Raw genomic sequence first — 27,091 nt, 5'->3', positions numbered from 1 at the left:
TTAGAATTTGGTTTGACTCGATCTGAGAGTGATCACTCAGTGTTTTTTAGGCAGTCGGATGTAGGGAAGATATTTTTGGTAGTTTATGTAGATGATGTTGTTATCACAGGGGATGATTCTTCAGGTATTGATTGCTTGAAGACACATTTGGGACAACAATTTCAGACTAAGGACCTGGGACGACTGAAGTATTTCTTGGGTATTGAGGTAGCTCAATCAAGGAAAGGGATTTTGCTCTCGAAGCAAAAGTATGTGCTTGACTTGCTTTTGTAAACAGGGTTACTGGGATCTAGGCCTTTGGATACTCCTATGGATCCTAATGTGAAACTTATGGCAGAGGATGGTGATGTCTTGGATGATCCAGAGAAGTATCGAAGGCTTGTAGGGAAACTCAACTATTTAACTGTGACTAGACCTGACATCTCTTTTCCTGTCAGTGTGCTGAGTCAATTTATGCCCGCCCCTCGGACAGCTCAATGGGAGGCAGTTATAAGGGTATTGCGATATATTAAAAAGGATCTAGGGCGTGGTGTCTTATATTCTAATCATGGCCATAGAAGGATTGATGGCTTTACTGATGCCGATTGGGCAGGATCTCCTATTGATCGAAGATCTACTTCAGGCTATTGTGTATTTGATGTAGGAAACCCTAATTTCATGGAAAAGCAAGAAGTAGACCGTGGTAGCTCAATCTAGTGCAGAGTCGGAGTACCGGGCTATGGCACATGGCACTTGTGAGCTAATGTGGATTAAACAATTGATGGCTGAAATTGGATTTGGTGATGATTCTCCTATGATATTGTGGTGTGACAGTCAGGCTGCTATTCATATTTCTGAGAATCCTGTGTTTCATGAGAGAACGAAACACATTGTGATCGATTGTCATTTTGTTCGTGAGAAGCTGCAATAAGGGATTATTTCTCCTCGTCATGTTTGTACTGGGGAGCAACTTGCTGATTTGTTCACCAAGTCTTTGGGGAGTGTGAGAGTGAATTATATTTGTACCAAGCTGGGGATGATTAACATCTATGCTCCAGCTTGAGGGGGAGTGTTAGGAGTTGATTTATGTAAGGGGGAGGGAATCGTGAATTAGCATCAGCTCTAATTCACGATTCCCCATGTAGGGGTATTTGGGTCTATTGCTGTTTATATGGTTAAACCTATTTATTATAATGTTTCGGGAGCAATCTCTCTAACGGCTGTATCTCCCACTTGTACAGCAGCTCTTCTTCCTCTTTCTCTCTTCTTCTTCTTCATAAATATTACAGTAATGTTTTACCATATTAAGATTTATGGAATTTTTAAATTTGAGAAAAACCCCAACATTGAAAATTGCACCTACCGCCAAAAATCTAGTTTTTTTCCTTGAATTGGGGAGTTGAATTTTTATCCTTTTGGAATTTGATTTTTATCTATTTTTATTGAATTCAAATAGGGGGTATTTGCTTATTTATGAATAATATCTGAAGTAAATGAAATACAAAAATATTTACTTAAATGATATTAGGCATAAATAAGTGTCTGTATACCAAGGTTTGCATAGATACGTGTTTGTATACCAAGATTTTCCACTGAGATGACCAAAACCACCGAGATCTCGCCTCTCGGTAGAGATCTAGCACTCATATAAAGGGGTTTGGGTCGAGATTTCGGTCGGGTCGATATCTCGCGAGATCTCGTTCGAGTTGGGGTAAAATATAATCTCGACCTCCATCTCGTCTCGAGGTCTTGAAAAACTGAGAAACTCGTCGAGATCTTGCGAGTTTTAGTTCTATGATCAAAACCCTTCTAGATTAATAACTATATAGTAAAAAATGGAAAACTTTCAAGGCATTAGAATATTTTGAAGTGACAGCAAAATAATTTAATCAACCCCAAAACAGCAAAGTGACTTTGCAAAGTTATTTTACTCCTTTTTTTTAGTGACTCTGCAAAATGATTTAATCAACCCCAAAATAGCAATGTTTGTTAATGCCACAACACTTCCAAAAACTTGAGACAACAAAACTGAACACTACCAGGGCCATGAAGGATACAAATACTATTGATACAACAGCAGGAAAGTCAAAAGAATACAGTTCATGCATAAATACCAACCTCAATTTGAAACCAATTTCGGCTACATTGTCCAAACTTGGGCTTTCTTGTTTGGGAAAAATTAGGGTTTCTTGATAATGAAAAGAGAGCAGCATGGGAGAAGAAGAAAAAAAAAGATGAATGGAGCTGCCTCTGAGTCCATTTGCAGACTAGAAACTCTTTAGGAGGAGAGATTGGCAGCGGTTTAACTTGAATCAGGCGAGTTGCAACACAAAAGAGAAGGTTGCAGGCGAGGGCTTCACAAATCTAGGGCTGTAGAGGTCATGCCTCATAAAACTACAAATCTAACTATTACCTCTACCCAATTTTGGCACCATTTTCAGAATTAGGGCTTTATCTTTCGGGAAAAAGTTAAGATTTCTTAAGAATGGTAGAAAGAGAAGCATGAGAGAAGTAAAAGAAGAAGAAGATGAAGAAATAATGGAATGGACATACCTTTGATTCTGTTTGCACACAAGTAACACGGAGAGGAGAGATTCAAGAAGCTTCTTGCTTGAATCAGGCGAGTTTGAACATGAACAAGAAGTTGCAGGCGATGGTTGAACTGATCTCATCCAGCAGAGATGAAACTCTGGTTTCCTTCGGTCAACTATCCTCTCAAGTAAAGAAGCTGAAAATGGAGTTCTTGAGAAGAATGGAGGCTCTGGTTTCCTTTGGTCAAATAAAGCTAACCTCGAGTTTTGATGTTTTTATCGGGCACGTTTTGTAAAACTTGGTCTTTGAACAACAAAACACCCCATATGTGTTCTTACCTGTTCTTTAAAGCTCATTTGTGTTCTTCCAAGCTACAAGAACAAAAGAACAGAGCAGTTTTGCGAAACGATTTATACTCGTTCTTCAGTTCCCGCAGCACGGAAGAACAGAAGGACTGTTTTCTCGGATGGTTGTTAAACACCCCCGAAGTCTACATGGACATTCCTCCTGGCTTTGAATCATCTGCTATAGCTGGTAAAGTGTGTAGACTCCGAAAATCACTCTATGGATTGAAACAGTCTCCTCGTGTCTGGTTTGGCAGATTTTAGAAGGCTATATGCTGAAATTTGGCTTCACTCAAAGTAATGCAGATCATACCCTGTTTATCAAGTACAAAATTGGTAAGGTCACTGCTCTCATTGTTTATGTGGATGACATAGTGATCACTGGAGATGATGAGGAAGAAATCTCCCTTCTAAAAACTCTACTAGCAATAGAGTTTGAAACTAAAGACCCAGGGCACCTCAAATACTTCTTGGGAATCTAAATAGCCAGATCCAACAAAGGAATCTTGATTTCTCAAAGAAAGTATGTTCTCGATCTCCTTGAAGAGATTGGGATGCTTGGTTGCAAGCCTACTGATTCTCCTATTGAAGTTAACCACCAACTCAGCAACATAGGTGGTAACTCTGTAGAAAAAGAGCAGTATCAACGTCTTGTCAGCAAACTTATATATTTATCTCACATTAGGCCAGATATTGTCTATGTCGTAGGAGTTGTCAGTTGTTTCCTTCATGATCCGAAGACTGTACATCTTGAGGCAGTTTATAGAATTTTTCGGTATTTAAAGTCTGATCCTGGAAAAGGGATTCTATTATCAAATAATGAGAATCTGAAGTTAGAATCTTTCACTGATGCTGACTGGGCTGATTCTGTTAATGATCGAAGATTCACTTCAGGCTACTGTACATTCCTTGAGGAAATTTGGTGACTTGAAGGAGTAAGAAATAAGACGTGATTTCCAGGTCTAGTGCTGAGGCAGAATACAGGGCAATGGTACAAGAGCTTTGCGAACTCATTTGGTTGAAGAAACTTCTCCAGGATTTGAGAATAGCACCTGAAGGGCCTATGAGACTCTACTATGATAATAAAACTGCCATCAATATAGCTCATAACCCTATTCGGCGTGATAGAACAAAACAAGTTGAAATTGACCGACAATTCATCAAGGAGAAGATTGAAGACGGTCTGATTTGCACTCCATTTGTTACAACTGAAAATAAACTCGCTAATGTTTTCACCAAAGGTCTAATGGTCAAGTCCTTCCATCCTATCATTTTCAAGTTGGGCATGCGCGATATCTATGCACCAACTTGAGGGGGAGTGTTGAAGAATGAATGACCCATAACCCGTGACTTAGACCCGGATACACTAGTGTCCAGGTTCATTATGCACATGTTGCACATGTGATTGTGCTAGGATTATATTTCCACAATTGTAATGATCTTTTAATTATAAATAAAGTGGTGGCCTCTGTCTACAAGACAAGCCAAATCATTCTTTCCTTTCTCTCTTTCAACTGCATGTCTTTCCTCATCACTTCTCCTATGGTATTTTAGGCCTGCCCCTAGCTCTTTTAGAACCTTCAATCAGAATTGGTCACTATTTCGAACTGGAGCATCTGAAGGCCTCAGTTGAACAAGGTCATGCCACCTCAACAGACTTTCTCGTAGCTTATCTTGAATCGGGGCTACTCCCAGGCCAGCTCTAATAATATCATTCCTTATTTTATGCTTCCTGGTTTTGCCACTCATCGATCTTAACATCCTCATCTCTGTTACACTTAGCTTATCTATATGACACTTCTTGACAGTCCAACACGCCACGCCATCATAGTCGGTCTTATGACTGTACTGTAAAATTTTCATTTTAAGCTTTAAAAGGAACCGTCGATCACATAACACCCCGGATGCACCTCTACACCATCCAACCTACTCTAATCCTTTGAGAGACATCATCTTCTATATCACCTTCCTTACTAATTATTGATCCTAGATACCTGAAATGGTCACTTTGTGGGATCTCCATCTACTCAACTTTTACCCCCTCATTATCCATCCCAGAGTTGCTAAAGTTAAAAACCATATACTCCGTCTTCGTTCTACTTATCTTAAAACCTTTTGATTCCAAGGTTGATTTCCATAGCTCCAATTTGGTATTAATCCCAGCCTTTGTCTCATCCACCAAAACAATGTCATCAGCAAAAAGCATGCACCAAGGAATCTCACCTTGAATGCCTCTGGTTAACTCTTCCATGATAAGCGCAAACAGTTTAGGGCTCAAGGCTGATCCTTGGTGTAATCCAACTGTAATTGGGAATTCACTACCTTGACCCCTTACAGTTCTAACACTAGTCACCACACCATCATACATATCTTTAATTAAGTCTAGATACTTACTAGAAACATTTCTCATCTTTAGCACATGCTAGATTAAATCCCTAGGAACTCTGTCATAAGCTTTCTCTAGATCAATAAAGGTCATGTGAAGATCCTTTTTGCTCTCTCTAAATCTTTCCATGAGTCTCCTAAGTAGATAGATAGCTTCTATTGTGGATCTTCCGGCATAAAACCAAATTGATTCTCCGAAATAGAGGTTTCTTTTCTCAAGTGTATTTCAATAACTCTCTCTCATAATTTCATAGTATGACTCATTAGTTTTATGCCTCTACAGTTGTTGTAAGTTAGGATATCGCCTTTATTTTTGTAAATCAGGATCACAAAGCTTCTCCATTCATCTGGCATTTTCTCAGTGCACATAATCTTATTAAACAGGTTAGTTAACCAAGATAAGACATAGTTTCCTAAGCTCTTCCACACTTCTATTGGGACCCCATCTGGACCATGTGCATATGTCTATTTCTCTCTTTCCTTTTAATTCTGTTAGCTGTAATTTCTTAACTTCAAATATGTAGTTTACTGCATGATCAGTTACAGAATTGATTCTTCATTAATTATGGTTATTCAGCTACAACATTGATTCATCATTAATTCCCGTTAATATTGCCATCAATCTACTGTTTTAGCTCTTTTTCTTACAATTCAAATCAGTTTTGATTTCAAAACCCAAATCAAATTTCAAGAATCCTTTTGCTATTAAATTTCTTTAAACTGGTGCTTCTAAGAATCCTTGAACTATTAAATTTCAAAACCGAATTCATTACTCTTGTTTCTTTTGGATGAATAATCCATCCAAAAAAATATCATTACTTCAGATCAATAATTAAATCTGTTTAAAGCTCTAACTTCTGTGTATCGATTTTTGTTCTGAATCAGGATTTCAGTTTCCTAATCATAATAGGAAATCTCCATACCTTGAAATCTGACCTTTGGATTTCATCCCGATTTGGTTAAGTTGTTCACCCTGACAAATAGACCACTTGACTGTAGCAAGATCAGACCTGGCTTTAGTCTATTAGTTGAATTCTCTTGAAATCTGGTCAATATCTTACTGCGATTCTGGTTTTACGGGGACTTCTGATCCCTAATCCGTAGGTGACCTAAAACTCCATCAGCCACACAGCAGATGTAATGCCGGTTTAGGGATTTTCCTAGACCTGCCAGACCAGGAACCCTGTTCCCATTTGGTTCTTCTCAAGCTGATTAACCCGGTTTCTGTATCCTTGTTTTGAATTTATGTTTTGAAAATCATTTTTTAAATTGGCGAAGTTGAGCCAAAACCAAATATATTATATTTTGTATTACATATTCAATTCCTGCTAAAATTTTCCATTGTGATGTACTTATCCATGCAGGAGGAGATGAACAACCATCGACAAATGGTTGGAAGGGAGTGTTTAATGTTTTGTCATACACACAGTATTTCAATGTGGATACAGATACTGTCCTTGAAAGAATTATGAGTTCTTTGAATCCTCTTGGGGGAACTTTTTTCAGCAAGATTGATGCTAACCCTGACCTGTAAGTTTCATATATTATCTTGCTATTTACATAGTTTTTTTTTTATGTGGGGAAGGGGGGGGGGGGTTGTTGAACTCCACTGTTCCTTTTAAGATGCATAAAATATTCTCTTGAAGAATTTCCTGCTTATGTGTCAGTTTAATTCATTTCTTCTCCCTCCGTATTGTGAAGACTGTCCTCTTTGGATTTTTTTGTCCCAAATTCTTCGACAATTGTATTATTGAATGCATTAAGTTTTTCTCACATTCCCAAAGTAGCCTTTGTTCTATGTTTTATTGAAACTTCACAAGAAAATTAAATGTACAAAAAAAAAAAGGGACTAGTGGGGATAATCTTGGAAACTTCGAATAAGATTAGTGGGTAATTAATGGTCTTCACTTTTAAAAGTGAGATTTATCAAAATGGATAGTCTTTGTAGTTTGTACATTTTTTTGGGTGAATAAAGAATTCATTACCAAAACCCCGAAAGAGAGGGGGGTATACAAGGGGGAAAGGGGAACAAGGCACAACTTCAAGCCCTAAAAGGAAGGGACAGAAGGCTGTAACAGGTTAACCCCAGGAGACAACAATATGCCTGTTCCTTGGGGTATCACGAATAGGACAATGAGATAATAAGTGAATCTTGGAGCTGACATCAAAATAGATGGCTTTCCAAATCTTGTCGAAGATTCCACTCCATCAAGAGGTGGGAGATGGTGGTGCAAAAATAAGCTTCCCTGCAATATCACATATAGAGCTACCTGAGAAGGTCATGTCAATCCAAAGCCACTCCCTAGAGAAGGGGAGCGATCGTCTGAGTCGAGGCCAACAACGATCTAAGGCTCTTTTCCAAACTGAGGTTGAGAAGGGGCAGGAGAAGAAAAGGTGGTCAGTGTCTTCCAAACCATTCCAACAGAGAACAGAGGAGGGGGGACATGCATCTGTCTATGGATGAGGAAGGACTGGGTGGGGAGGCAATGGTTTAGGGCTCCCCAGACTGAAGCTATGGCGAGCGATGTGGTCCTTGAACCAAACAACCTTCCGCCAAAGGGCAAAGGGGGCAGAGGCAATGAACTCGAACAAAGTCCCAAGCTATGTAGGAAATAAAGAGGCCATTAGGGGAGGGGAGCCATGTCACAGAGTCAGAGGGGAGGGGAGGGCCATCGGAAGAGGGAAAGGGAGGTCCACACCGAGGAGAGGGCTGGAGAGGAGGGACAAGGGATAGACTAAGAACCTTGGGAGATAATGGAGGCAACAATGGAATGTTTATTGATGCCAGAGGAGTAGACCGGGACAAGGGATAGACCAAGAACCTTGGGAGATAATGGAGGCAACAATGGAATGTTTATTGATGCCAGAGGAGTAGACCACTCGCACACCAACCACAGAAAAGAGAACATCCATAGGGTTCCAATGGTCAAGCCAAAGGTACGTAGAGGCTCCATCAGCTATTCTAGAGGAGATGACACTAAGAGCAATGGGAGCAGAGGTGAAGGATTTTGCGCCAAACTTAGGAAGCATCGGAGGACTGAGAAACTGTCCACAAAGAGTCTTTTTGAGAGGAGGCTCAAGTATCCCACTTGTTGACCCAAATACTGTCATGTTTGGACACAATTTTCCAAATCAATTTGAGAATACCCACAGTATTGGAGTCCTTGATCCTCCTCAATCCAAGGCTTCCCTACTCTTTGGGAAGGCAAGTGGAAGCCCAGCTAAGAGGGTGGAGGAATCTGGAGGTTTCAGCTTTTTTCCAAAGGAAGGCACACATTAATTTTTCCAAGGCTATGATGGTAGATTTAGGAAGCCCAAAAATCCCACACCAATAAATATAGGAGGATTGGAGAACAGATCTGAAAGCTCTAGCCTCCCAGCATAGCATAGGAGAGAAGTTTACCCTTCAAGAGTTTGAGCCTTTTATGGATCAAGTCGAGCATTAGTTTTTTTGTGGGAGGGGGTGTCTGTAACTTCGAAAGGGCACTTTATTGATTATTATGAAAACTACAAGACTACAGAACAAACGCATGAAGACACATGAATAGCATGCATGCATTATTGACCACCAGTCATCACCCAAAGAAACTCTGTTTCTGACATTTCTAGAAGCTATTGTACAATCTAGTAGATCTGCAAATTCATGGTTCTCTCCTTGCTTTTTCATGAAAGACCTGCATAATTTTTTTCCCTAACATAAACATCACCAAAGAACTCTACTAATGCAGGCTGGTATCCAACAGTTCTCTGTTAGAGAATATTGGATTCCTATCTGCTCACAGGCCCAGGCTATAACTATACTCATGGCTTATAAAGGGCTTAATAATGAATTAACAGATTCTATTAAGCAGTCAGGATAAAAGAATGACAAACAGATCTAGTTTTTATGACAAACAGAGTAAGGATTATTCATGTTGTTTCAGATCTGAAAACAGAGAATGTGAAGCCAGAAAGCAGAATAGTAACTGTAGGTTCAGAAACAGTACTGATGTGGATATTTTCTGTTAACGGAATTTAGAAGTTACATAGCAGAGTGCCTTCTTCAGTGTCTGCGGGCAGGAAGAAACAGGTATGGACAGCAACAGAGAACCACTGTGTTGCAGGAAGAGAAAGAAAAGGAGAAAGTATAGAAGGCGGAACAGGATAGATCGAAGGGAATTGAAAGAGAAGAAGCATGAGAGAGAAGATACAGATGGCAAGAGAGAGAAAAGGGAGAAAACAGAATGTCAGAGAGAGAAAAGAGAGAAGAGAGAGATCACAACTCAATTTTAAATAAAAAATCAACTTCTATTCACTGCTATCGATTGTGGTTTACAAGCTTTATATAAAAACAGAAAATAGTATGATATTTAACTTAAAAAAACTTGTGACAGCTAGCTAATAAATAATTAACAGAAGAAATTACAAAAGGCCCCCAACTAAGTAAAAAGTTTTTAACTTTTACCACCAATGGGTCTTGAATTTGGCTGACGGGCTGTATTGCTAGGAGTTTGGCTTCCAATGCTTGTCATATTTATTCAGCCAATCCCAGGCTACTGCATCATTTACCTTTTGAGTTCAACCGAATCTCAAGTCTGGAGCTAAATATCCACTTCAGTTTCTGAGGCTCCTTTCAATTCCAGCCCTGACGGACTCAAATAGTGCTGTATCAAATACATGACTACTGGATTCGGAGTTTTGGGCATTTTAGCAATGTCACACTGGGGATAAACAATGTAGCTCTTCTCTTATGAGATGTATTTGTTAGATGGCTACTGATTTCCTTATATTTTTAATTAATTTAAACAAAAGGTATATCTTTATTGAAAAATATATTCCCTTTATCATCCATAAAAAAAAAAAACCCATTAAAATCTATTTAGTTTGGTGAGCTTGGTATATAGGGATGAATGATGTACAATATGTCCTACCTACGTGTAGTGTAAGTTTATCAGAAGGAGATTAAAATCCACATTGGAGTTGAAATCGTTATTTTCCGATACCAAAATAGAAGTGTAAAAGGAAATCTATCACAATGCTATCTTTTATTGGTGCCTTGTGAAATACTTATTCTTTTTCCGCAGCTTGGGGGGTTCTTTCCGTGCTGCATGTGTCGTCCAGTTGGTGCTTGTTCTTGTCTATTTTTAGCATTCTTTGGATAATCTGAGGGTGGGCCTTGGTGCAACAGTACTGTTGTTCCATTGTGACCAACTGGTCACGGGTTTGAGTCTGGACACAGCCTCTCTGTGAAAGTAGGAGTAAGGCTGCGTACATTATGACCCTCTCCAGACCCCGCCAGTGGCAGGAGCCTCGTGCACTGGGTATGCCCTTTTTTTGGATAATCTGAAAAATTGTATGGGGTGATCCAGGATGTGTTAACAAAATAGGTTTGTGGAATAATGCTTGAATGATCAATGAGATCAGTCAAGTTCTTTATATATAATAATAAAAGAGATTACAAGGGGAAACACTATTCACGACACTGTTCATGTGAACAGTGTCACAGCCCTAATTACATTTCTACCCTTGCTCATAAATACATAAATAAAGAATAAATAAAACACCTAAAAGACCATAATACCCCCATGATATTCTGGTGTACATAATTTAACACTCCCCCTCAAGTTGGTGCAAATATATCAATCATGCCCAGCTTGACTAGAATGGGATGGAACAATTTCCCAGATAATCCTTTAGTGAAGATATCAGCAACCTGATCAGCAGACTTCACAAAGGTACCACAAATCAACCCTTCTTCCAACTTTTCCTTGATGAAATGTCTGTCCACTTCCTTCTGTGGTGTGTCAGTGTTCCCTTTCTTAGGACCCCCACACACTTAGATGCATAGTGACCCCACTTTCCACAGTTGTGGGCCTGCTGCACTTGCCCTTCTTTTTGAAGTTAGTCTGTTTGGCCTCCAACTGTTGGGGTTATTTCTTAGGTGGCTTGGACTGCCTAGGATTTTTCTTGGGTTGTGAAACTAAATTGGCAGATGCCTGTTGTTGTTTCACCATCTCTAAGTTATTCCTGGCTCTGTTCTCATCTTCGATTCTAATGAACCGTTTGAGATCATCCAGCCCCACTTGTGTTTTCTTCATATGCATCTCAGTTTTAAAGGAATGCCAGGTAGAGGGTAACTTAAAAATATTGTACCCACTAAGAATGCATCAACAATAGGGATATTTTCTTGGTTCAGTTTTGTTCTCAAGTTCTCATAGTTTGTAACTTGAGGAGTGATTTCCTTGTCTTCTTGAAACTTTAAATCCATGAACTTATCAACCAAGTGGGTCTTTGATAGTTCCTCCTTTTTGAATTGGGCTTCAAGGTTTTCCTAAATCTCTTTTACAGTCTCATATTTACTATAGGTCTCTGCCAGCCTATTTGACAGGCAGTTCAATAGGTAGTCTTTGCAAAAGTCCTCATCAGTTATCCATTGGGCTTTAATTAGGTCCGTGCAATCAGAAAATTTATTTATCACAGTGTAGAAAATATTGAGGTACTTCAGTCCAAACTGAGTCCTCCTTTTCCAAGAACTGAACTCAAAGCCACTAAAGCTTTCCAATTTGATCATCTCAATTGGAACAGCATGTTTCTCCATTGTTATGTGGTTTGTTTATATGCCCAAGGAAAAATTCAAATAAAAATAAATGCTCCAAGGAACAATCACACCTGAGATGGAGAACTCTGGATCTAGACAGCGGAGAAAAAGATAGCAGCGGTGCAGCGGCGTCGACACTCGTGATGTATACGCTAGTGTTGATGCTGGCACGGGTGTTGGCTATTCGCTGGTAGTGGCCGAACCCAAAAGCTAAAGCTTTGCTTTCTGCCAACGATCTCTGATTTGCCTTTTTTTATTTTATTTTTTATAATAGCAATCAAATCAGAATAGCATTAATTGCCTTTCAAATCTAAAGCTGATGAGAAAAGGATAAAAATCCTTTTCAATTCAAAAGGGCAATCAATGCTGTGATAGAGTAATCAATGCTTTGAGATTATTAGGGTTTAGGGTTTAACCAATAGGTTGCTTAAAGCATTACACCTTGAGTATCTAGTTTGGAATACAATGATTGTAAACCGATTGAGATACCCTATGACTATAACAACCGGTTGAAACCTAACACAGGTGACACCATGAATCAGTTGGAATATTCTAAACTGATTGGTAGTCTCATGCATGCAATGAGTTGCACTAAGCCAGACATAGTCTTTACGGTTGGCATACTTAGTCGTTTCACTAGTAATCCTGGAAAAGAGCATTGGGATGCCCTGACGGGGCTGATGAGATACCTTAAGGGTACTTTAGGTTATGCTCTATGTTATACTGGACATCCTCCAACTTTGGAAGGATATTCTGATGTATCTTGGTGCTCAAATTTGGGAGACAGCAGATCCACCAGTGGTTATGTATTTACACTAAGAGGAGCAGCTGTAGCATGGAAGTCCAAGAGACAGACTGGTATTGCTTTGTAATCTATGGAATCGGAACTTTATGCTCTAGCTTCTGCAGGAGATGAAGCAGAGTGGATAAAGGATTTGATCATGGATATTCCATTGAGGAGTTTTAAGTTAAACTCTATATCTATATTCTGTGATAATCAAGCAACAAAGACGATAGTGAATAACTCACTCTTTAATGGTAAGAGGGGACACATCAGGCTGAAATAGGCCATGCTGAATTATCGAACAGAACAAGAGATTATCACTTTGATTGATGTGAGATCAAAGGATAATACGGCAGATGCCCTTATAAAGGGATTGAACAAAGATCGAACATTCAAAACTACGGGGGAGATGGGGTTAAAGACCATTTAGTCAAGTCTTAAGACCTAACCCAGTATTATTTTGAATTATTCGAATCTCATCTGACCTTGGAAAGCATTTGGGACAGTTTACATGTTTCAGATAACTTAGTGAGGTTACTAAGTATGGGGGTTTGTGAAACCATTCCAAACTTGATGGTGTAGCAAATTCTTCATGTGAAGTTTCCTTACTTTGTTATTCCACAAAGGAATATGGAAAATGTCTGATAAGTTTCAATGATATTGTGCCAGTCTTTATGTCATTCCAAATTTGATGACATATCTTTCATAGTATGGTATACCATTCCAAATTTGATGATACAACATAAATCTATGACTGATATGACGAACACAGTATTCCAAATGGAAACATGGTATGGTCCTTGTGATAGAGACTATATATGATCGAGTTCTTGTAAAAAAACTTGATGATGATGCTTATTGGTTTTTGATTTACCTTCAGCCGTATATGGAATGCACTAAGTTCTTATTGTTGAACTAGATACTATTGTGCAAATGATTGAATTCATATTATCTTATGAAATTCATATTTGACAAATTATAGAGAATGACGAAGATGGAGGAGAACAGTTGAACCTAGATCTCGATGAGGATGACTTACTTGATGAGTAAAGTCACATGGATTGCAAGGACTTTTCTTTATCTTTTGGTTTAATCACCTGCATGTGGAACTTCGGATTTATTGTTGGGTTTAGTTTTGATCTAAAACCCTAGTTTTATTTCTTGGAGTTTACTTATTTGATTTATTGGATTATTGATATTCAACTTATTCAATTTATATTGATTCAATTACTAATTGAACAATGGTTTTCTATACATGTGTGGTGGATATATGTAGAACACAGGAGGAGATTGTAAGGGTATTTATGTATTTATGTAATAGCCCTTCATATGTTCTAATATAATCCTACTTGTATTAATACTCAGGCTGTGAGGGGCAATCTAGTAATTAGCCCATCTGACCTAAACCCTAGTTTTCCTATAAATATTAGCTGGAGGCAGCAGTCTGGGTATTTCAAACTAGATACTCAGGGTGTAATGCTTTAAGCAACCTATTGCTTAAACCCTAAACCCTACACTCTTAAAGCATTAATTACTCTATCACAGCATTGATTGCCCTTTTGAATTGAAAAGGATTTTTGTCTTTTACTCATCAGCTTTAGATTTGAAAGGCAATTAATGCTATTCTGATTTGATTGCTATTAAAAAAAAAAAAAAGGCAAATCAGAGATCGTTGGCAGAAAGCAAAGCTTTAGCTTTTGGGTTCGGCCATTACCCGCGAGCAGCCAACACCCGCGCCAGCAGCCAGCACTAGCGTATATATCACGAGTGTCGACGCTGCTGCACCGTCACTATCTTTTCCTCCACCGTCTAGATCCAGGGTTCTCCATCTCAAGTGTGATTGTTCCTTGGAGCATTTATTTTTATTTGAATTTTTCTTTGGGCATATAAACAAATCACATAACAATGGAGAAACATGCTATTCCAATTGAGATGATCAAATTGGAAAGCTTTAGTGGCTCTGAGTTCAATTCTTGGAAAAGGAGGACTCAGTTTGGATTGAAGTACCTCAATATTCTCTACACTGTGACAAATAAATTTTCTGATTGCACGGACCTAACTGAAGCCCAATGGATAAGTGATGAGGACTTTTGCAAAGACTACCTATTGAACTGCCTATCAGATAGGCTGGCAGAGGCCTATAGTAAATATGAGACTGCAAAAGAGATTTGGGAAAACCTTGAAGCCCAATTCAAAAAGGAGGAGGAACTATCAAAGACCCACTTGGTTGATAAGTTCATGGATTTCAAGTTTCAAGAAGACAAGGAAATCACTCCTCAAATTACAGACTTTGAGAACTTGAGAACAAAACTAAACCAAGAAAATATCCCTGTTGTTGATGCATTCTTAGTGGGTGCAATTATTTTTAAGTTACCCTCTACCTGGCATTCCTTTAAAACTGAGATGCATAGGAAGAAAGCACAAGTGGGGCTGGGTGATCTCAAACGGTTCATTAGAATCGAAGATGAGAACAAAGCCAGGAATAACTTGGTGATGGTTGGCTCTGATACCATGTTAACAAAACAGGTTTGTGGAATAATGCTTGAATGATCAATGAGATCAGTCAAGCTCTTTATTTATAATAATAAAAGAGATTACAAGGGGAAACATTATTCACAACACTGTTCATGTGAACAGTGTCACAGCCCTAATTACATTTCTACCCTTGCTCATAAATACATAAATAAAGAATAAATAAAACACCCAAAAGACCGGTATTCTGGTGTACATAATTTAACAATATGTCATTAAGTTGAATTGGTGTTAAGAATCTCCTGAGTCGGATCTATTGAATGGTGGGTACAACCCATTGCATGGGGATACTGCACCTATTACGATAATAGAGTTTGTTTCCAATCTATTGACAGACATCTTACACTTCCTTTTATTGTGAAGATTGCAGTTTGGGCTCTTATTTACTTGTTTCTGCATTGCCAGCCAACTTTTGTAACACCTTGTTTCCTTTTATGGTATTCAAGTTGCTTATCAGTTTGGTGAAGACTTTATTACTGAAATCTCACCAAGAGATATTCATCCTCCCTAGACCCCCCCCCCCCCCAATAAAGGAGAAAGAGGCAATGTTTGAATAAAATACATCCTTATGAAGGAAAGTTCCAAAACCTAGTTTTGGTTTGTTATGGTCTCACAATAATGATAAATATCTCATGTTAAGGGTATAGTGGTAATTTTGTAAATATTCTGAAGTTTAGGACCTTGAATACAAGGAAAATAGAATCTGGGACTTAAATGTAATTAAATTTGAAAGGAGTGACAATTCTAGAATTTAAAGTAGGGATGGAATAAAACAGAAATAAATTGAGAAAAAGGGCTGTTATGCTCAAGGAACTAAAATTCGGAACTCGACTAGTTTTCGACCTTGGGAAAAACCGAGTTGTCTCGAGATATCTCAAGATCTCGGTCGAGTTGGTGCATTTTTTTTTTCAACTCGAAACCTGGTTTCGGTGGGTTTTAGACCTAGTTTGGGTCTGAAACTTGGTACTCAGCCTATTTTAGGTCATTTAAACACAATGGTACTATCAGATTTTGCACAAACAAAGTCCAAATAGGAGTTTCACTTCGGACCCTAGGCTGGTAGGCGACGACGTACTAAAATACTCTACACATAATTTAGTAATAGAAAGCAATCAAAACATTCAATTAATGTAAAACAACTTAAATAAGCATTAGAAATGTTAAAGTGTACAACATATCAATCTGTTTAACAATGTTACAACTATCATCCCATAAAATGTGATTGAATCACGCATTCAGTCCCCACTAGTGCCACATAGTCTTCCCATTTCATAGTGTTGTTGTACTGTTGCATATGGTTTGCCACAACAGTCATATAAGAGTTGTCATCAGCATATGCCAAGTCCCCTATCCTAGGGTATATAACAGGCAGTTGCCATGAAGCGTGAGATCCATTACTGCTGTCATATTGAGGCTTGTATGGGTGTGGCTGGTTTGAGACTGAGAATATGGGCCCAAAACTTGACCCTGTGCTTTGATTGTCCAACTCAAGTGTTGACTGCCTAAACTGACCATAGCCACTATATTCAGAACCGGTGCTCTCCTGGCCATAATCATAGTCATGATGAGGCTGAGATGAATGCCACGGCTAGAAAAAAAAAAAAAAGATTTGGGGAAAAAATGGTTACCTTTCAAAAGTTCTTCAAAATTGATGTAAAGAACCACAAATCATGCACTAATCTTGCTTTGGTGTAGCTGAATGATGCTGGCAGCAGCTTCTCCGATGGAATCCAGCCCAAAAATGGTGAAAAACCAGTGGCAGCAGCAGTGGAGCAGCCTCTCGTCGAGATAGCTCGAGTTATCTCAAGATTTGGCACTTTTAAAATGTACGTTGGGTCGAGATCTGGGCCGACCCGAGATCCCCGAGATCTCAACGAGATATTGTAGTTTTTTAACTCGCAGACCATCTCGTCTCGAGCTCCAGAAAAACCGAGATCTCGTGAAATTGGTTATGCTAATGATAAAATTTCTGGCATCACTTATAAATAGTAGGAGTTGTTCATCCCTTACCTCTTGACAAACAGTAAAACCTATAGTGAAATTCCAAGAGAGACTTTCAAGCCCTCTTAAGCCTTGGTTGCAGGTGAGAACTTATTCAAGAGAACTGAAATTTCTGGATAAATCCTAACTTCAAGCCCTCTTAAGCCCAACTGAATACCACCTAAAGGATCAATAAAAGAATGAATATGAGAACTTTGAAGTCGTATCTGTGGAAGTCACCAGATCTGATCTGAATATGGGTATGGAACTCACGATAGGAGACTCTTAAGGTTTTGGTCGCCCATGGAAGGGCTTCCTTCGATCCAAATCTCAAGATTAAAAGGGTTGAATTGTAGGAGCTCGATTCAACCTATGGGGCTGCAAGTACCACCCTAGAACAGAGGTGAACTTGATAGTACGGAGAAACGCAAGTAATAAGAGAAAGAAGCAAAGAAGGAACAAAATAATGAGCATGGTTTAAAGTATCAGTACGTATTGTGTCGGTCGATACATATCGGTATCGGTCGGTACTGATATGTCTCTATTTTTTTTTAAATGGACTGTCTTAGATTGTATCGAAATATATCGGCCGATATGACCGATACGTATCGATACATATCGATACGTCCAGTAAAGGGTTCTGTGGGTAATACGCATGGATATGTATCGATACGTATCGGCCGATACGGCTCGATACATACAAATATATTCCATAAAAAAAAAACAATTTTCACTCACAGACTCGATACAACTTCTATTCTAACGGAAAATGAAGGAAAACTCTCAACCAAGAGACTAAAATCTTGCATCTTATCTTGGTTTTTCACACTTTTGGCTAAAAAATGAATCAAGGAGTGCTACAACATCAACCTTTAAATCATCCAATAATCTTTATGGCTATAGACGATTACAACATCTAAGAAACCTCATCTTTTATAACAATTTCAATTTAATGCACTTGTTTGGTTATACATTATTCTCTATTTTAGTGTTTATGCATGACACTTGTTATATATTGCTTATTTATATTGTTTTTTGTTCCAAAAGTGTATTTCCATGTGTATCTTGACCATTTCTATGCGTATCTGTTGTGTTCGATATGTATGTCCAATACAATACGATACATCTCTTAAAATCACCCGATCGATACCGTTACTTTAAACCTTGATAATGAGAAAGAAGAAGAAAGGTACAATTACACCCAAGGCAAGGAAGATCAGCCAGAGACAGAAATTGAACCGTCATCCCAAGAATGCAAGACATCAACTCAATACTAAACTCTCTTCAATTCTCAATTTTATTCACTTGCGATCGCAATGGTACATATATAGACTCTTTAAGACTGAAATCGACTCCAACAAGGAAACTACTGATGGACTCTCCTACGTATCTAACATTCCATAATAAAATAAAATAAATTGAAAATTACAAAATAACCCTGCCAACCCCTATTGGACCAAAATCTTAGCTTGGATCTGGTTCATCTTGGTTTGGGTTTCCAGATCGGTCATGCCGGTCCAGCCATGCACATGCAACTGCATCAAAGGTTCGGTTGCGAGACTGTATTTTTGAGGTGACTTTACTTTCGGAGGAGTAACAATTAAGTGGAGTGTAGAGGTCATTGCCATACTTCTGGTTGATACATCTTGTGAGATTGGATCCTGACCATTTCATGTCCTCTTTTTATGTGACTAAAAATAGAATCTATGGCCTTAACACCACCTGGCACTTGGTTGGATTGTTGAAACAACAGATTGGTCCTTCATGACGGATGTCTGCCTGGAAACACTTATTGACTAATAGGTTTAAGGATGGTCAGGATGTGTTCTACATCCATGGCAGAGGTCTTAAGTATAATCTTCCATTTTCCTGCTTCACTCGAGTGGACCTGCAATATTTGTGTAACTAGTTTTCATTTTCAAAGTTTAGAGCATCTCATCATGCCCCCTCCCTCACGACCGCGCAGCTTTCCTATTTCTTTATTCTAATAGACATTAATTGGATAATTAATGTGAATTTGTGTGGCATTTTAGTTATGGACTGGTTTGGATCTCCACCACATTGGTCTTTGTGATTGCTTTGCTTGGGAATTGTGCTACCTATCTGATACGCAAACAGAATGATAGCAGCACATCATGGAGCTTCGATGTCAACTATGTGAACTTGGCTGCATGTGCAGTGTATGGTTATGCACTTCTGGTGCCTTTGGCATTTTACTTTTTGCTTCAGTATCTTGGATCAAGAGCAAGCCTTGTACATTTCTGGTGTATGTGGGGATATTCTCTCTTCATCTTCATTTTCAGCTCTGTAAGTTTCCTGTTTTCTAAATGTGGCTTCTATTTTTTTGGATTGCTTTATGATTCATGAACCGTGAAATGGAGGATGATCATTCTTCCACTCCTTGTCCTCTGTAGCCCCCCACTTGGATGAGAGGTCCATTTACTCCAGACAATTCAAACCTCATGTACCCTCTTGAGGAATTTTCCTACCCAAAATTGCGTTGATTGGATAATCATAAACATAGGATTGTGCTAAATATGGAGTTGAGGTTGTTGGTTGGTTTGATATTTGACTTATTGAATTATATTCTGGCCAAGTACCCAAAGAAAAAGGGAAAAATAATCTATGTTCTGGAATGCTGCATGTTTGACACTTGGATAGAAAACGAGCAAGGGAGTCGAATTTAGAAGCTTGGGAGATTCATAAAATGGAAAATGAAAATTCTAGCCAAATGATTTGACTGTCCAGTGGGGTTGTTAGGATTTTTTCTTTTAATCTTATATTTTGTTTCCTGTTTGAGGGTGGACCTTGGTGCAACGGTTAGGTTGCTCCATTGTGACCAAGTGGTCACGCGTTCAAGTCTCTGGAAACAGCCTCTCTGTGAAACAGGGGTAAGGCTGCGTACATTATGACCCTCCCCAAACCCCGCAATGGCGGGAGCCTCGTGCACTGGGTACGCCCTTTTTTTTTATTATTTTGTTTCCTGTTTCACCATCCTATCTGTGAGGCTTCCATGTGGGATGTCATGATTGGAAAGTTAGTCCATTTTCATGAAGGTGACTGTGCGGCTAGGAAAATCCAATGGAAAATATCGGGCATATGTGAAGTCTTTGTTTTATTTATTTATCTAAATGTTACTGTTTCAAACATCTTAATACTTTTTTTTCCCCAGGGGGTTGGGGGGGGGGGGGTTTGCACATGAATAAATATTTGGATATAATGCCAGGGGTGTCTTATTGACCGACATGAACAAAAAATTACAGTCCAATTGGTCATTTGCTAGCTGACAATTTTGAGAGATACAGGAGCATGAATAATCCTGTCTCTGCATTGGATGCTGAAAAGCAGCTAAGCTGCCTCTGTTGATTTGCAATACACATGCTGTGTCACTAATAACCATCTAATCCTAGCCGGGTGGCCTTTGAAGTCAAAATTGACTACTCGATCACCTTAACCATCCGCAGTATGTGCTGTTTGTTATTTTTCCTGGGCCAATAAAGAGAATATGTGTGATTGAGTAATTTAAGGTCACCCAATCACCTAGGTGGTAGCTGTTGACTGGGTGGGCTCTTCTCCCTTCTGTGTGGTGAACTGTTTCACAATGGGTGTTCTCTTTATAAGTATTTGTCAGTTATACTGCCTCAGTGTCTCTAGGTTAAATCTACCTATTACTGTATTTTAATTTATTGAGTCATAAGAAAATACTCATGAGTTTGTCAGCCATACTCTGCCTGAAAGATGCCTAGTTCTGTGTTTCAATTGTTTCTACTTTCAGTCTATGGAAGGAAAGATTCACGAGTTCAAACGCTTGTTTTTTGTGGTCAGTGATAGAATTTTCATTCTCACAACCCCTAATGCATTTTTCCTCGACAAGTTGCAGATCCTGCTGGTGATCCCAGTTGAGATTCTCCGATGGATCATCATAATCCTCACTGGTGTGGCTTCAGCTTGCTTTGTTTCTCTCAACATAAAGTCCTACATAGAGGCAACTGATCTCATGGTAGTGGTGGTGGCAGCGTTTGCTTTGCAAGTTGCTCTAGCACTTTTCATCAAGATCTGTTTTTTCCCATAAATCTCAGCTGCTACACTCAAATGGTTAAAAAGTGAGCTTGAGGTGCCATGTTTTCTGTGTTCCTGGCAGATGGCACTTTCATGGATGCAGCTAATAGAACTTTGTTGCTCATTCCAATGTGCAGTATTTTGAAAGAAAAAGAGATGTAACACTATAGAATCCAGTACCAGCGATGGTTACTTCATTTGACTTAGAATTCACTTTCTATTGAAGTCACGTGAAAGCTTCAGGAAAAGCAAAAGAGATGGAATTGCTTTTTGACAAATATTTGGGCCATGTCTGGTATGCATTTCCATTCTGAGAATACACATTATGATTCTCATAAGCTAAAATGCATTCTTAATAGAGAATGAGAATGTTGTCTGGATACATATTCTGCTGAAGTGCATTCTGAATTACTGCCACTGCTTTGCCCTTTTCAGGATGGTTCAATATAAGCATGAATGGACACAACCCTACTTAAATTTCAAGAAAACCTCATGTGTCTGAGACCCAAAGTAAAACCTTATGGTGAAAGAACCAAACCTCCCCTAGGACATTTGTCAAACAGTTCGACCCTCCAAAATATTCAGGTACAATTGTGGAAAATGATTCATACAGTGGAGTTTAATTTTCAAAACAGTTCAGTTAAGGGCCTTTTTTTTTAGTGTTCAGCATTGTGGACTGAAACTTCAACCTGTATTCCATCAAAAAAAACTTCAACCTGTAAATTTCAGAGAAAATTAAAAGACATCCTGATTTTAACCTAGATGTTTGTTACCAAACATGATAAGATCGATTATTCAAGTCACTATCCCTATATATATAAAAAAAAAATCGGTACCTAATATTGTTTTGTACAAAAGGTATTTATGTTTAAAGCAACCAAATCATACTAACGAAAATCAGATTACTGATGAAACCTGAATCTAGGTCTCCCTTGAGCGTCCCATGATATGTCATTCATTACAGAAGGTGAGGATGAGGAAGAAGATGAACTAGCTCTTTGTTTGGCAGCTATTTTTTATTAAGAAGCCGCTCTGACATTTACATTTCTAAAACAATGAGTGATTTTCCATGAAATCGAATTGATAAAAGACTTGAAATATGCCTTCATTTTTGAGATAATTCCCATTAAATAACTTCTTGCTACAAGCAATAAACCACTGCATATGAGTCACTTTTAAACCAAATATTATTTTTGTGTCTCCTATCCATTGCAATCTGATTAGAATGAAAGAAAGCAGAAATTTCTTTTAAGCTACTTAATTAAAGAATATTCTAACATTTTTCTATGATATTGAGTTACCCAAGGAACAACCGTCTATATTGAATTTAATCCAATGAATATGCGTTTTGATAACCATGAGAGTCATCCCTGACTTATCTTGGAATCTATTTGTCGAGATAATCAAGAAGCTTCTCAGTTCATGTCTTGCATTGTGAGATCCATTTGGGATTTTCGGGTATCTAGAATTAAACCTCACGATCCATTGGGGATTTTCAGGTATCTAGAATTAAACCTACAAAGTACAAACCAAGTTTCTTTTAAAGGAACCACTGTAACTTTCTTTCTCCCCCATTGAAATAGATCATAAATCGAGTTACACCCCGGCCAAGCAAGATTGAAAATATCTAGGAAACTTTGCCAAATAGATATGGAGAAAGAGCAGCCCAAGAAGATGTGGTTAAAGACTCGGATGAGCAAAGACATAAGTTCCATCGAGAAACCAAATTTACCTGCATTTTAGAGATAATATCATCCGTTGGCAAATTTGGTGCATTAGAGCGCAGCGTTTGGTATGCATTCTTGGCATGCATTCTATATTAATTTTCATTCTCAAATGATAAAAATAGTGGTTTTTATCGTCCGAAAATACGAAATCGACCTAGATAGCATTCCAAGAATGCATACCAAACACAGCCTCTTTTTTTTTTTTTTTTTTTTTTTAATGAGAATGCGAGGATTCTTATTTCTTAATTCTTCAAGGCTGAAATAACTAAAAACCGACCAAACAGAGTCAAAACTCCAAATATATTTGTCCACCTCACCTAAAGGCAGAAGGGATATCTCCTTATATGTATTAAATATATTTGTTAAAACAAATACCGACAAATACGAACAAAAACAAAAATAGAGCAAGATGATACAGAGATTTAACGTGGTTAAAACATCAATATGATGTGCTATGCGTTAGAAAAGGAAAGATGTTGAGTCAATATTAGATATTGGACTCAATATTGGATTCCTTTAGCAATCGAAATCTTTCCCTGGCTAGGAAGATTTGTGGACTAAGTAATTGAGTCCTATTAGGAAACTCAATATTAGCTGCCCTTGTGTTCCACCAATTAGGGATAAGAGGGGGCAATGATATAACATATATTGGATTGCCAAAAACCCTAGTGAGACTCTCATATACAAAAACATGGAGCACCACCCCTCCTTGTAAAAAAAGTCCTCTCTTCTCTTCCCTCTTTTGGTGTTTGATCTTGTAGATAGTCTAGGGTTTTGAGAACCCTAGAGTGTAGAGGAGTTGGCTTGATCGTGAGGGAACACAAAGTTGTGCGTGGTGTGTGGAACGATTGCGAAAGGGCTATCATCGATTGGAGGTTTTGCATATGTGAAACTCTAGGTAACAATCAATTCCCCTGTTATTCTTGTTTATTGAATGACATCTCCCATTGATAGTTATTGATCCTATTATGCTTCCGCTGGATCTCACACTGATTACCAACAGTGGCTTAGAGCCTCGCTATCTATGAGAATGTTTTCAATTTTTCCATTATCATATGTGATGCTCCTCAATTTTTTATTCAGTATTAAAAAAAAAAATTTGGGGAAGGGATGCATGCGAGGAAGGCCACGGGCTTGCTGCCTGCTGCATGGACTGGGCGTGGGCATGTGTACCAGGTGGCTTTTGCTGTGGGTGTGCATACGCCACGCGCCAGAGGCTGCGGCCTGCTGCCCTCGCCCGCCGCATGCCCCTGCCGCACGCTGCCCCTGTGACCCATGTGCGACACCCCCTACTGCGCGATGCCCCTTTCGCGTGCAGCCCTCTGCCGCACTGTCCCCTGTGACCAGTGCGCTCCCCGCTTGTGATGGCCCCTACTACGCCTTGCGCGTGCTGCTGCTGGGTGTTGTTTTGCATGCACAGGCTGCCCGTGATCTCTCTATTTTAGCCATGGAGAGTTTGTCCCGTCTTGTTTTTGCATATAGAGGTTTAAATATGTTCAATGGTATTAAAATATCCCGCTTCGGGCTTGAAATCTCACATCTTCTTTTTGTTGATGATATATTCATTTCATGCCGTGCTCATCTCTTAGATGTTTTGGCTATTAAAGTTATCCTTAGTCTTTTTGAAGATATTGCAGGACAAAAAGCAAACTTTTGATAATAGTGAAATCTATTTTAGTACAAATACAACGCAGGAGGCAAAGCATTTAATTTGTTCTCAACTAGGTATGAAAGAGATGTCTGTTAATTTTATGTACTTAGGCACACCAATGATCAATGGTAAATCTAAAAGAGAATTCTGTCACAAGTCATTGAACAAGTCCATAGCAAGTTAGCTTTATGGAAAATCCCATTACTATCCCAAGCAGGCAAATTAATCCTTATCAAATCTGTCCTTAGCTCAGTTCCTACATATCTGATGTCTTGTTTCTTGTTTCCTAACATATTTGTTCCCAAATGGATACAATTCAGGCTCGATTTCTAGAGAGGTAAATCTAGATATCATAGAAAGTTTTTGCGTATTCCTTGGAAGGAGGTTTGTAAGCCTAAATCAGGGGGAGGATTGGGTGTTAGATTGCATTCTATCCACAATGAGATTCTATTAACTAAGTTAGGATGGAGGTTTATCTGAAACTCATCACCATTATGGGTCATAGTCCTTAAGTCTAAATATTTTCCTTCTACAAGTATTCTTGATGCCAATTGAGGATAACCACCCTCTATTTAACAGTAAGGTATCTAATCGGTTATTGGGGAGGGATTGGAATATTCCTTCACTTAGATAGTGTATTTCTCATGAAATTGCATTTAAATTTTGATAGTGCTATTGGCAAGAACCAGCCATGAGGATTTTGTGTTTTGTCCCATGTCTAGGAAAGGAAACAAACTTTTTATCCACTCAACCATATGGCCTTGTTCAGGACATTAGGTTTAACAAGGCTATATGGTTTGTTAATGTGGATGCTACCAAAAAAGAATTTATCTATTAGGAGGGTTTGGAATACTATTTGGAAATGTGGCATTCACCCAAAACTTAAGGTCTTTTTATGGAAAGTTTTACATATAAGGATAGACTTATTTTATGACCCTTGAAGAATCTTGCCCTTTTTGTGAAGAAGAAAGAGAAATTGTATGTCGTATTTTTCTTTCCTATTCTTCTTCTCTAAGAGAATGGCAACTGATTAATTGAGCTTATGGATAGAATATCTCCATAGTACATTAGTTCTCCACCATATTTCCAGTTTTTCCTTGACTTGTGATGAGTAAACATACTTTGAACCTCAATCCTTTATATATTTGCTATTACATGTTATTTTATTTGGGCTCTTAGAACCATTGTGTGTTTTCCAATTCAGGTCCAACTCTCTATAATATTTAAAAAAAATATTAATACTTGGGTGCCCTATCTAAATTTAATTCCAAAGTTACCATTAGAGTTGCCTAAAAACCAGCACTATGAATTTTTGGACCTACTTGAGTACCAGGCTCTTTTTCCGGCCTCTTCTTCTGTCATAGTTTGCGATCTTTGCTGAGAGCTATCGAAAAGTATAATGGGCTTCTATGTTATTGATGGAAATTTTTATCTATGCTACATTAAAAATTACATGGAGCACATAGGAATTAGAGGCAAAAGAAATGTTCAACGACATCCAAAAAGCCAAGCAATTATGCGTCACAATCGTGAGCATCTGGACTATCTGCAATTAGGGATGTACACGAATTGGATTCGGCTCAGATACAGATCGGATGTGATCGGATCCGGATACTCTCTAGTTGGATATGGATACCTCTAAATGGATTCGGATGCAGATCGAATTCGGATTTTCGATCATCCGTTTACATCTCTGCCTTATGCAACCTGGACCTTCCTCAGTTCCTCCCATAGCGTATACAATTCACTCTCAATCTATATCTCTTAGATCATGTTCTCTTTTCCTCATATTCTAGAACCTATTGAATCTTTAAAAACCCCTAAGAATCATTATTTATTTAATTTTTTATTATTAAGTATTCAGATTTTTTTTGGACGATTTTTTATCGGAGTATTCGGATTTTTTTTCTGGATATCTCTAAACAAATACAGATTTTCCTAAATGGATACAAATGCGGATCGAATTCGAATTTTCGAATATCCATTTACATCCCTAACTGCAATGAATTGGTAACCTTCCTTCAACATGATATGGATGATCAGTGACCACCTTGGAAACTTTTTTCTTTTTTGTTGGGTCTGAAAATGCTTTTAGTTCTTTTGAATCAATGCGTAGCCGAGTTACCTGGTTTTTCTAGAAGACGAGTGGAGTTAGAAAACCTGTTTTCCAACTATGGTATTTTCTATGTATTTTAATTTTTAATTTTTTTTATAGGAACGTATTTTAGGTAGTGTTGGTTTTCTTTTCTTCCATTTAAAAAAAAATAAAAATCCATAGATACCTAATACTCTACGGAAATGTCAGTAAATAAAACCTAAAACCTGATCTCTCCAAAAGGAAAACATAGGGTTCGGAGACCCACAGTCCCACGTTCCACTTGACACGGATCTCAACACAAAAGCAGGCCGTCATTGAAGATTATCGTTGCCATGTCCACGTGGCGAGCGCCGCCTGCTAATCGTATTTAATTCCACCCCGACTCTTCGCTCTTTTCCGTTCTAAGCTATGACCGCATGGTTGAATATCTCTCTCACTCCCAT

The 27,091-nt window shown here is 38.5% G+C and overlaps 1 protein-coding gene across 5 annotated transcripts in view; it reads left to right on the top strand.

Annotated features, from left to right (window-relative positions):
* Nucleotides 1-21,450, top strand: part of LOC122652349 (protein YIPF1 homolog) — a 48,315-nt gene extending 26,865 nt beyond the window's left edge. For 2 of the 5 annotated variants that reach the window (XM_043846060.1, XM_043846059.1), the window contains 3 exons: nt 6,605-6,770; nt 19,147-19,420; nt 20,988-21,450. In XM_043846060.1, coding sequence (XP_043701995.1) covers nt 6,605-6,770; nt 19,147-19,420; nt 20,988-21,185 — 638 coding nt within the window. In that variant the 3' untranslated portion in view covers nt 21,186-21,450. Of the gene's footprint in view, nt 1-6,604; nt 6,771-19,146; nt 19,421-20,657; nt 20,719-20,987 lie in introns of all 5 variants that reach the window. The other 3 variants (XM_043846063.1, XM_043846064.1, XM_043846062.1) reach the window with 3 other exon arrangements.
* The last annotated feature ends 5,641 nt before the right edge of the window (nt 21,451-27,091 follow it).

Source organism: Telopea speciosissima, chromosome 2, assembly GCF_018873765.1.
Source record: "Telopea speciosissima isolate NSW1024214 ecotype Mountain lineage chromosome 2, Tspe_v1, whole genome shotgun sequence".
Taxonomy (NCBI): Eukaryota; Viridiplantae; Streptophyta; class Magnoliopsida; order Proteales; family Proteaceae; genus Telopea; species Telopea speciosissima.
Note: the sequence above shows the minus strand (reverse complement) of the source record. Positions and strands in the feature narration are given on the sequence as shown.